Raw genomic sequence first — 12,072 nt, forward strand, 5'->3', positions numbered from 1 at the left:
TGAGTCCCCCTCTAGGAGACCCTAGATGTCGAGGGGCCTCCAGGGACACGCGGAGAACCGCTGAACCCAAGCGGAGCAGCCAAGTTTCCGCTCACCTAGGCCGGGAGCGTGGTGTCGCCTTAGTAACCGCCACTTCCGGCCCCCACCGGAAGCCCGCCAAGTCGTTCTACGGGAGGCGCGCCCGCCCCCACGGGGGCGGGGAGACTGAGCTTCTCCCGAGGGGACCCGGCGGAGCCCTTGAGGACTCGCGACTGAACTCGGCGACACGTGGCCTCGGGCCGGAAGCCATGGACACCTTCATCCGCTTCACCAACCAGACCCAGGGCCGGGACCGACTCTTCAGGTGAGTCGGGTGCCCGCGGCCTCCACCCCTTCCCCGTGCTGCGACCTGAGCCAGGTCTCGGGTTCTCCGGCTTCCGGAGGAGGGGCTCGCCCAGTGGACCGCGGCAGGACGGAGTTCGGTTCCGGAGCCCTTCTCGCAGGCAGTCTGGCGGACCCGACACCGCTGTCCGCCCGAGCCTCCGCGGGACAGCCGGGTGTGTAGCCGCGCAGCCGCCCGGGCCCTGACCGCCGTGGACCAGTCCACCAGCGTTCCTCTAACCTGGGGAAGACCGGGTCCTCTCCACTCAGCCTTCCTCCCGGCATTTAAAATTTTTTTTTAAAGATTTTATTTTTTTAAGTAATCTCTGTACCCAAGGTGGGGCTCGAATTGGCAACCCCGAGATGAAGAGTCCGCGGCTCCACCGCCTGAGCCAGCCAGGCGTCCCCCGGGATTTGTTTTTTTCTAAGATGAACTTTGGGCTGGCATTTGTGACCCGGGAAGCCAGCCATTTGGTTGTGAAATGAAATGCTTACGGAGAGACAGAATTTGTATTTATCTACTATTACTGCCCTATCTCATTGAGATTGTAGGGCAGGAAAAATTCTCCCCCTACCCTCAACGTCTTTCAACTAGACTAAGAATTACATTTACACGGATCAGCTTCACAGGAGGGGGAGAAAAGAAAAAGCAGGTGTGTGCACAGAGGCCCATGTGTGAAATTCAGACCTAGAGAAATGACCCAGGGAGGCACTTTTTATACAGTTTAGACAGACAATAACATTTGTGAGGAATTGACAGGATAAAGAAAACAGGTGTTTGAGAGCTTCATTTGGGAGGGAATCCCGAACAGGATTTAGGCTGATGTAGCAGGATTCCGGAAAAAAAGTAACGACGTTGTTTCTACAACTTTCTCCGTTTTAAAGCCCCCTGTCTCTGGTGATAAGGATGTCTTTTGACTTCCGTAGTACAGGGAGAGTATCTTTCACATGGGAGATGTGTTTCCTGCTTTCTGGGGGACAGAGGAGGGTCTGCGTGTCCTTGCACCAGCTGTTTCTTAAGTAACTTTCTTACTTAGAATAATCAGTGTGCCCGAGTGATACACTTTGGGGTGGCTTACCCTTGGCTGCTACACTTCCCTTTTCTGAAACTTTCCTGGACGTTTCCTACATTAAAAGTTGAGCTGACAGATGGTCCTGTCTCCTTGAACCAGCGTCTCAGTTCTGACAATAGGTCATTTTAGTTAAACTCATTTCAGGAGGTGGCGATGCAAGTGTGTTCTCAGAGTTAGGCCTGTGGTTCAGATAATCAGGTAATAAGGCATTTCGATGGAAACAAAAGAAAAACAATGATTCATGATCGGATCAAATTACAAACCGGTTTCTGAGTTCTGAGTGTAGCCAGTCAAGGATTTCTAGTTATCAGGTTTAAAGGATCTTTATATCAAGTGAGGGCAGGCAGTGGCAATCCGTCAGAATTGCTTGGTTTGTAGTTTGAGTGTCTCTGGTGATCATTTTGAGTGGCTCACAGAGCACCAGGCATGAAAATTGCTCATGTGTGAGCTGTTGTGGTTTTTCTGAAGTTCACATCAACTTGTTCATGCTCCGTGTCCAGGGCTTTAAGAAAAAGGGCAGTTTTAGTTATCAAGTGATTTTCAATCAAGAATATCAAAAATATGAGTTTGGAGAATTGTAACCAAGCATTGGAAGAAACTAGAAGAAACCAGCATCTAGTCCAGTTCATAATAAATTGTTATTTGACTCTAATATCCACAAAGTTGTGTTATTGCAGCATATGTTTGTTTTTTTATAATCAGTTTCATTTTACCAAAGATAGCCAAATTAAGACTAATTTCTTTGCAAAAATATATCTAGTTTGGAGAAACTTGGCCTGGTTATCTACATAAGTGCAGCAAAAATACTGCTTAATCATATAGGCCTTTTAAGATCTGCTTTGCTGGAACTTTTTGTAAGGAATCTCCATATTGAACTTTAAACTGCCGCTTGAGGCCAGAAGTCAAGCCAAAGACTTGCCATCAGCTGTCACCTGTAATACCTAGAGATTAAGGCTAATTCCTCTCCTCTTGAGGTTCCCAAAATATCCGGAGGATTTTGCACCTGTCAGGAGGTGACTTACTCACCTGGTAAGGCTCCTGGGAACCCGGTAAGCAAGCTGTCAGGCTTTTTTTTTCCAAAGGGCTTTACTGGCTCCATCGATCACCCTTAGTGCCTTCGAACTCCTAGTCATATCTGAGTTAATGCCTGTCTCCCAAATGTGACATTCCAGTCACAGCCTTTGAACATAAACCATGCTTCCAATTGTGTCCTGTCACAAGAAGAGCAAACTCTTACTGAACTTGCCCAAATAAATATGTTGTCAAAAATATATAAGAATTCAATGGGTGTTTTTGAATTCTGCAGGGATCAGATAGGGAGAAAAAAGAAATTGTTGTAAATCCTAGCTTAAGAGAAGAAATTTTCTTAAATCTGGAGAACAAAACATTAAAAATTTATCAATATTGCAAGCAAAAATGTCCCAATTATAATTATCCTTCTCAGTTCATTTAATCCCATGTTATATATTCTTGATCTGCTTAAGTTCGGTTCTCCTGTTAGTTCCAGAAATTCTTTCCGAGTTCACTTTTATGATCTTAAGGTTATCGGAAACCTGTATTTGTCAAAGTTCCTTTTTATGAATCTCTCAAGATGAAACACATTTGCAGGGAGCTTTTGTAAAAGGATCTGAGCAAAAATGTGAGAATGACAAAAAAGTTTAAAATGGCCACGGTTAAAGACATGATTATAGTTTGTCAGGGAGAAAGAATTCCTGTTCCCTCAAAGATCCTTCTAGCTAGACTAAGAATCAAGTTGACCTGAGACAGATTAAAAAGAGAAAATCAAATTTAACAGGTGTACACAGGGTGTCTCCATAGACATGAAAATTCCAAAGAGAGGAAAACAAGGGGTGTTTTGTCTGTGTGTGTGTGTCTGTCTGTCTCATGCTGAGCTAAGGAGAAGGGAGTAGAGGTCTGGGATTTCAGAGGAAAGGAATGCATTTTACAGTCATAAGGAGAGCAGATATTTGGTAATTAAACGTTTGCCTGACCATACAGTTGGGTCATTCAGATAAAATTTATCTCTGCTAATAACGCTTATTCTAGGAAAGACCCTCAATTTAGATTCTATGTAGTTAAGGGAGGGGCAGAAATTTCTCTTGAGCTGCGGGATCTGAGAGTAGTAGGACCAGGAAAAAGTAACGAGGTTTGCTTCTACAACTTTCTCAGTTTTAAAGCCCCTATCTCTGGTGATAAGGATGTCTTTTGACTTCCTCAGTATAGGGAAGGTATTTTTCACATGGGAGAAGATGTGTTTCCTGCTTTCTGGGGGACAGAGGAGGGTCTTGAGTGTCCCTGCACTGGCTGTTTCTTAAGTAACTTTTATTTAAAATAATCAATGGGGACATTTGAGGGCAGTCTGCTCTTGGCCACTGCAAGATTCTGCGTGTGAGATAGTTCCGTGAACTGTCAAACCGGGTACTGTGTGGAGAGCGCCAGACAGGGCTGACTGCACCTCTGCGGTACCCGCTATGCTACTGAAAATATTGAACAGAGGTTGTGCTTTCCTACTAATTAGTTCATGATGTTTCTTTTAGAAATTTGGTTGATTCTTGATCAGTAATAAAGAAGGAATAATTAGGGTTGTGGTTTCATTTAACAGCTTTCCCTTCTCTTCTGAGTGTGCCAGGGCTCACACAAACAGGCCAGTGTGCAGAGCCCCGATCACGAGACTTTCCGAAACCGACTTGATGCCAGATTTTGTTCTCAACATGTTACCGCTATTAATCCATTTAACCCTCATCACAACCCTGAGAGGTAGATATTCTAAATGATTCCCATTTCACAGATAGGGACACTGAAGCGGGAGGTTAATAGTAACACAGTGGCAGAGCTGAGATTTAAATCCACACAGGTAACTCTCATGCCCACCACCATGGTAGTGACCAGCCTATACCACTGTAGTAATTTATTTGATAGGTTTTTTTAAATGGTCGCACTGTGTACAAGCTTCATTAAAAAGAAGGCTTCAAATGCAGTGCACTTGGAATGTACCCTGCAAGGTTTATTAGGGAGGTTGGTTAGTAAAATAATTGTTTTAGATATACTTTTCACCAAGATCTGAGATCTCTAGGATTCATTTCCCAAGCCCCGTGGTGATCGATAGCTCCTGTGAACTAACTGGCATTGGTAAAATAATACCTGGGTTTTGGACACATGGCTGTTATTAGCCCAAATCTGAGAAGGGGACTTACTGGCATGACCGACTTGAGCCCTATAGCCAGGAAACTGCTTTAAAAATTCTTTTTACTTCACCCGCAATAACAGGTTCTCCATTTTGGAAAATGTGCCCCATTTTTATTGAGAATCCTATCTATAGCCTGAAGGGATTCCAGTGCAGTTAGAGGCTTGTAGGAAACAGGCACCCACTTCGTTAAATAGATTCTAGTGCGTTTAGATGTTTGAGCATGTGACGCAGGATTTCTCATGGGTTCCATTGCTGTTAATGAGGCAGTGTTACTTGTAGTCATAACAATGATCGCTTTACTGACTACTATTAAGCAGGAGTCCGTATTTATATAAAATCCTAACTAGTTTTTTAAAAAAGATTTTATTTATTTATTTGACAGAGATCACAAGCAGACAGAGAGGCAGGCAGAGAGAGAGGGGGAAGCAGGCTCCCCGCCGAGCAGAGAGCCCGATACGGGGCTCCATCCCAGGACCCTGAGACCATGACCCGAGCTGAAGGCAGAGGCTTAACCCACTGAGCCACCCAGGCGCCCCCAAATTCTAACTAGTTTTGAAAGACAAATGTAAAAACATATCTCTACATATTCATGCATTGGTGTGTGTTTGATCCTTTTACAAAAAATTCACAACCGAACTTTTCGTTCGGTTCTGGTTGGAGTGTATGTCTGATCACATAAGTAGTTGGCGATAGGTAAAAGGTTCATTTTAGAAATCAGAAAATCGTTCTACACAGGAGAAAAGAAAGAATAGGGATTGCTGCAGACTTAGTACGAGGGAGATTTTTGTGCTGTTTCCACTTTGACTCTACCCATTTCTCTGTGCCAGCAACAGGCCATTTGAAGGGCTGTTCACTGTTACCTCACCGTTCTGTTTCATTACCTTTGTGTCACATTTCCGTCCCATGTTCTGCCCTTTAGCCCCGTGGAGTGACTGTTGCAGAATTATGCTCTTGTAAAAGCCACTTATGTGAGAACTTGTCTTGGAAACTTCGCTTTTAGCAACATGTGTTCCTCCTTTCCTTACTTCATGAATCAAATTTCATTTGGCTTGTAAATCATTCTCCTCATTTTTTTTTCCATTCCAGAGCCACTCAGTACACATGCATGTTGCTTAGATACTTGTTAGAGCCTAAAGCTGGCAAAGAGAAGGTGGTAATGAAGCTCAAGAAACTGGAGACCAGTGTGAGCACTGGCCGCAAATGTAAGTACCCTGTCTCGTGAGGGACAGTGGCTCCCGGTTTCAGATCGTCAGACCCTGCAGTTCACAAAATACTCTCTAGATCGTTAATTTTTTTTTTAAGATTTTATTTATTTATTTATTTAGTTGACAGAGATCACAAGTAGGCAGATAGGCAGAGAGGGAGAAGCAGGCTCCCTGCCGAGCAGGGAGCCCGATGTGGGGCTCCATCCCAGGACCCTGAGATCATGACCGGAGCGAAGGCAGAGGCTTAACCCACTGAGCCACCCAGGTGCCCCCAGATCTTTAATTTCTAATCCTCGAGGTTTTTTGGTGAAGTCGACCAGGAAGGCTGCCCTCACTAAAGGAGAGGCCAAGAAGACTGAATGTTTTGCTGCAGACTGTTCACAAACACCCTCCTTTGTGCACAGGTGGTGCTACACTACATCTTTCTGCTTAATTATAGCCTGTGTTAGTTAGCTCACCTTTAGTTCTTAGAGTTAGGCAGTGTCTTGGCCATCCTTGACATGAGCTTCTGCCTACAGTAGGCAGGCAGAGAGGTTAGAATGGAATGTAGAAATCCCATGTTGAACAATCATTTTTTTTTTTAAAGATTTTATTTATTTGACAGACAGAGATCCCAAGTAGGCAGATAGGCAGGCAGAGGGAGAGAGGAAGAAGCAGGCCTCCCGCCGAGCAGAGAGCCCGATGCGGGGCTCGATCCCAGGACCCCGGGATCATGACCCGAGCCGAAGGCAGAGGCCCTAACCCACTGAGCCACCCAGGCGCCCCTGAACAATCATTTTTGAGCACCTACTTTAGGTATAGCTGAGCTTTATGAGAGAAATAAGATTGCATTGTATAAATAATGATATAAGATTTAGTGCCAGATATATTAGCTAGGATAGAGGTGGGGGAAAAGGTTTGGGAGGCGGTGGAACTTGAGGCGTAGCTAAGAGAGAAAGGGAAGGAAAGCCTTGAAGGGTGATTTCCCCTGCGAAGGCTCAGAATTGTTATGAGCAAACCATTGTATTAGAAGGTCATGAGGAAACTAGCTTGACAGAGCAGTTAAGTTGTCAAGTGGAGGGATGTTGGAGGATAGGACGAGCTTTTTTGGATGGCTTTGAAGGATAGGATTAGAAGTTTTCAGATTTTTTTTTTTTTATTTTTTTTTTTAATTTTTATTTATTTGACAGAGAGATTACAAGCAGGCAGAGAGGCAGGCAGAGAGAGGAGGAAGCAGGCTCCCTGCTGAGCAGAGAGCCCGATGCGGGGCTCGATCCCAGGACTCTGAGATCATGACCCGAGCCGAAGGCAGCGGCTTAACCCACTGAGCCACCCAGGCGCCCAAGTTTTCAGATTTTTTAGTATGTTAGAGCTTACAGGTCCTTTAGAGGTAAGGTTCTGAAATTTGGAAAGGACTTACCCAGGGTCATTCAGCCAGTTGATGCCAGAGCCAGAACACAGTCTGGTTTGTGTATTTTTGATAAAATCATACCAGACATTTTCGTGAGATTATAAGTCTTTGAGGGTAGCTACTTTTGAGCATTTGCTGAGTGTAGGATATAGTCCTTTAAGGAAAGTACTTTCTTTGTATTCTCCATAATGCGTAGGACTATAACTCCTTCTGGGTAGGTGCTCAAGACATATCTGTTGATTGCTACATCCCTGATGAACTGAATTACATGTTCAGAGGAGGATACGCCTTGCAGTGGTGGATTTAATTCAACTAGGAGTCACCGACGACAATATTAATGGTTTCCTAGCCACTAACTCCTACCATCTCTACTTTGTCTTCCTGAGTAGGGAGCCAGAGGGGGTTTGGACCACACAGATGGCAAAATGATAATGATGTTTTATAAGAAAAGCCATCTTTTGTCTGGAAAGTAAATAAAATCTAAGGCATTAGACTCGCCAAAAGATTGTTGGCATCTGGGTCAGAGAAATGGCCACAGGGAATCAAAGCTTCCTACGTGCAGAAATAAGTAACTAACTAACTAAAGTTGCATCTAAACTTCATGTTATAGAACTTTTCTTCTAAAGATGTATAGCTGGTCATATTCGGATGTCACAGTCCGCACTCATGACTGACCTTGCCTGAAGGGTGTTGTAAGCCAGTGTTAAGCTGTTCACTGGAATGAAGGTGGTAACTTTAAAGAATCACTGTCTTTTGTGCCTGCCAGGATCATTTTCGGTGTCCTTAATATACTGTAAAGTCCTTCCTGATTCCCGAGCGAAGACTGAGCCTCACATAGTAGTCAACACACCAGTGCTGGCCTCTCACCCCAATACAGGGCTTCTGCCTTCATATGACATAGTAATTCGACATTCGTTAACCATTGTGGGTTCTTCTCGCAGGGTTCAGATTAGGCAATGTGGTACATGCTGTGCAGGCGACCCAGCAGAGCGTTCACGCCACTGACCTGGTGCCCCGCGTATGCCTGACGTTAGCCAACGTGAACCGTGTGATTTATTTCATCTGTGATACCGTCCTCTGGGTGAGGAGCGTAGGCCTTGCCTCCGGCATTAACAAAGAGAAATGGCGAATGTGGGCTGCCCGCCACTACTACTATTGTCTGCTACTGAGCCTGGCCAGGGACCTGTACGAGCTCTCCCTGCAGATGGAACAGGCTGCACGCGACAGGGCGAGGACGGAGCAGTCACTGTCTCAGGAGCCTCTTGGGTACAGCGTGGCCGATGAGGAAACAGAATGGCTCCAGTCCTTCCTCCTCCTCTTGTTCCGATCTCTGAAGAAGCACCCGCCCTTGCTCCTGGACACAGTGAAGAACTTCTGCGATCTCTTGAACCCTTTGGACCAGCTGGGGATCTATAAGTCCAATCCTGGCATCATTGGACTTGGAGGTCTTGTGTCCTCCATAGCGGGCATCATCGTCGTGGCGTATCCGCAGATGAAGCTGAGGGTGCGCTGAAGTGCTTTCGGACGGAGACCGGCGCCTGCTTGAAAGACAGCGTCTAGGGTTACTTCTGCGTGAGGCACAGACCACATCAAGCGGCGCTTAAAGACTTGTTCATGGGAGCATTTAGCGACTAGTGGTGTGAGCAGAGGTGGGGCCAAGAATGGAGAATGGGGCGCATGAAAATTTATAGGTGTTTTTTAGAGGGCTGGAGTGACTTCTGAATTTCTGAGTATTTTCCTTTCGTCTAACATTTATTGAACATCTTACGCTCATAGTGGGAGCTCATTGTTTGCTAAATGTATAACAATTGAAAAAGGCCCAAACAGTTGAACATTAATATACAGCAGCCTTTGGGGTGTGCTCCTCGCTGCTTTTGCACAACTACCATAGGTCTGACACCAGCCCTCTCTCAGACCTAGTAAAGACCTCTTCCTCCTCTGACCAGATACCAACCCCTCAACCCCCACATGGCTTCTCCCTAGAGGCCCATGCCCCCCGCTTACAGCCTTTCATCATGGCAGTCCTTCCCTTCCTCTGTCCAGAAGTACAATCAGAAACGCATCAGGCACCTTTGTGGTAGAAATGGTGACTTTAGGTAGTACAGCGAGAAAACAAAGATCAGAAGCACGTAGAAAGGACTGGGGGCCCCACAGTATGGGAGGTCATGACAGGTGCCTGTGGGTAGCCTGTCACAGATGAGGAAACCGGTTTAAAAAAATACACCAGCACCTCATTCCTCAGACTCCAAATCCAGTGTTTTTCGAGGATAGTTCATTACCTTCCTGACTGAGTGGAGGTGTGAGACTCCAGAATCCTGTGTGAAAAGCCTTTTTTAGAACTTTGTTAGTGGTTTATAGAAAAATTAAAGCTCTATGTAGATTCACCAGCCAGATTTATTTATTTAAAGTCATATAACAGTTCGGGCATGGCTACGTTAATTTTCAACAACAGTTACGCAGTTAAGAAATTTCATGAGTACTCTGAACGGAGGAGCATCACCATTTTCTATGAGAAATCAGACTTCATATGTGTGGGGCGGTTGGGGGAGTGGAAAAGAGCAATGAGGAAAAGGCCATTTATTCATGGTCCCACTTCCCATCTGGGCTGTTGAGTTCTTTGTTGGTTGCAGATCCCCTGATTTGGGGGAAGTGAAGCAGAAAAATAGGTTGTGGCCAGGTGGGAGGTCAATGTCAGTCCTATCATTTCACATGGTAAGTGAAGCCATTTCACTTACCTGAATGGAAATGAGAAAAGAAATGCGCGCTAAATGTTTCCCATAAATGTGAATGAGATTCTTAAAAAGCAGACTCAGGTCCTTGGCGCTCTTATTTTTAAAGTGTTTAATCAAGGTAATGGGATTTGAGAAAATACTTCGGGAATTTTAAATGAATCGAAAGCTGCTAGGTCAGGGCAAGTAAAAAGTTTGAGCAACTAATTTTACTTTGTCCAGATCCTCTACTGTCATAGATTAATTATGTCTAATAAATTTCTAGACAAAAGAGACTCCAGTATCTGTGAGTGTGTCCTGGGAATGAGGAAGAGCTGAGAGGAGGGCGAGTCAGAGGTGATCAGGGGATACACGGCTGGTAGAGCTGCTCTGGTAAAATGAGCTCTTGCCTGGAAGATCCACGCCGAGGAGCAGGATGAAGAAAGATTTAGACTGGAACATCGGGGTGGAAAGAGACCTCTGAGGGGATCTCCTCCAGGACGGCGTCTCCTGTCTCAGCTCTGTCAGGTGGCACTCTCGCTTCTGCCTGGAGAAGTTGGCTTCAAATCCGTGGTGGCCGGTTATGGCAGCATCCGTCTCAGTACTTTTGTCCTCTGCAATTTCGGGGGGGGTGATGGGGAGCTTAAGGAATACCGCCTGTTCTGGAATTTGTGCAAACCTCAACAGTACCCTCGTACCTCCCTCCCTGTGCATCTTTCCCATTTCTAACGAACCCTCCTACCTCCAAGCCTCCACATTCATGAGGGATTTTAAAAACCGAAGGTGTGGGGCGCCTGGGTGGCTCAGTGGTTAAAGCCTCTGCCTTCGGCTCAGGTCATGGTGTCAGGGTTCTGGGATCGAGTCCCGCATCAGACTCTCTACATCCCCCTCACTCTGCCTGCCTCTCTGCCTGCTTGTGATCTCTCTCTCTGTCAAATAAATAAATAAATAATCTTAAAAAGGGAAAAAAAAAAAACCAAAGACGTTCCTAACAGATGGACAGGCCAGCACATTCACAGCTGAACGCTGTTCCCTGAGAGTTGACTGAGCAATGAAGCTTTGAATACCGAGCTTAGTGGTGGGGTCCACTTGTGCACGGGAGGACCAAGGTCCCTATGCTCCTGTGGGAAGGTGGAGGGTGAGGGGAGGAGAGACGGTAACTCTGTGTCGTTCAAGCTGGGGCTGGAAGACAGACTGCTCCCAGGGGACTGTCCTGTGCCCTTTCACCGCTTCTCACCTCTCACCCACATTCTGGACTCCCAGCCAAAGCTGCCAGAGGACTGGCTTTGTCAGCAGAGCTTTCCAACACGGAGCCCTATACACTGGCCCAGAGCCATGACTCCAAAGGCTTGGAACTGCCCTTTGGCCCAGTTTGCAATCCAGACAGAGCCTCCTGGATAATTCGTCCTGAACCTTGAAGTGAGGGTAGAGGCTCCTTTTTTAGATGCTTCCTTTCCTCTCCATTACTGTCTTGTATTTTAAAAGTCTAAGTTGGATCAATAAGTATTAAACGTATCATGTACTTAAAACTCCTTTTGGAGGCTCCCTGTTTGACTCTCTGTTTCTGACCTCTTCCCTGCCTTATATCACAGGTACAGGATTACCAAGGATCCATCAGAAATCTCCCCATCTCCTTGCCACTTTCTCCTGTTGCCCACAGCAACAACTTAGTGGAGAGTCAACAATAGAGGTAATTCTACCAACAACAAGGAAAATCAGCTTTGTCCCTTCATTATCCGTTTTATTATTAATAAAGCCCCAACATGGGGCTCGAACTCCTGACCCTGAGATCAGGAGTTGCATGCTCTGTCGACTGAGCCAGCCTGATGCCCCCCACCCCAACCTGTTACCCATTTTAAAAGGCCCTTCTTAGATAATCTGAAAACTATAGCTTACACCACAGTCCTCTATCATCTCTGAATCCAGGAACTAGAACTTGGGCTCCTGCCTGATTTGTTGCTGAGGAAGAGATGAGAGGTGATAGTTCTTGGTTGTCTGGTTGCTGTTGATCAGGAAGAGGATCCCGGTCAGCACACTTCTCCAGACTCAGCAAAGTCTAGTTGACTCTCCTGAGGCATTTTCTGGTGGCACCGTAGACCAGTAGAGTTCAATAAGCTTCCTTGAAATCTAGCAATTTTCAGAGGTTGAA

At 45.8% G+C, this 12,072-nt stretch overlaps 2 protein-coding genes across 5 annotated transcripts in view; one reads left to right on the top strand and one right to left on the bottom strand.

The window, feature by feature from the left end:
• WDR93 (WD repeat domain 93) overlaps nt 1-217 on the bottom strand; it is a 50,008-nt gene extending 49,791 nt beyond the window's left edge. For all 3 annotated transcript variants that reach the window (XM_047736958.1, XM_047736959.1, XM_047736960.1), the window contains exon 1: nt 96-217. The gene's annotated coding sequence lies outside the window, so the exon portion shown is untranslated. The remainder of the gene's footprint in view (nt 1-95) is intronic.
• Nucleotides 160-10,219, top strand: PEX11A (peroxisomal biogenesis factor 11 alpha). Of its 2 annotated transcripts, XM_047736964.1 has the most exons (3): nt 160-343; nt 5,707-5,822; nt 8,157-10,219. In XM_047736964.1, the coding sequence occupies exons 1-3, from the start codon at nt 288-290 to the stop codon at nt 8,726-8,728; spliced, it is 744 nt and encodes a 247-aa protein (XP_047592920.1). In that variant the 5' UTR covers nt 160-287; the 3' UTR covers nt 8,729-10,219. The 2 variants fall into 2 exon arrangements, with proteins under 2 accessions (XP_047592920.1, XP_047592921.1); XM_047736965.1 differs by lacking the exon at nt 5,707-5,822 and having other exon boundaries at nt 204-343.
• The last annotated feature ends 1,853 nt before the right edge of the window (nt 10,220-12,072 follow it).

This window comes from Lutra lutra, chromosome 7, assembly GCF_902655055.1.
Source record: "Lutra lutra chromosome 7, mLutLut1.2, whole genome shotgun sequence".
In the NCBI taxonomy this organism is placed as follows: domain Eukaryota; kingdom Metazoa; phylum Chordata; class Mammalia; order Carnivora; family Mustelidae; genus Lutra; species Lutra lutra.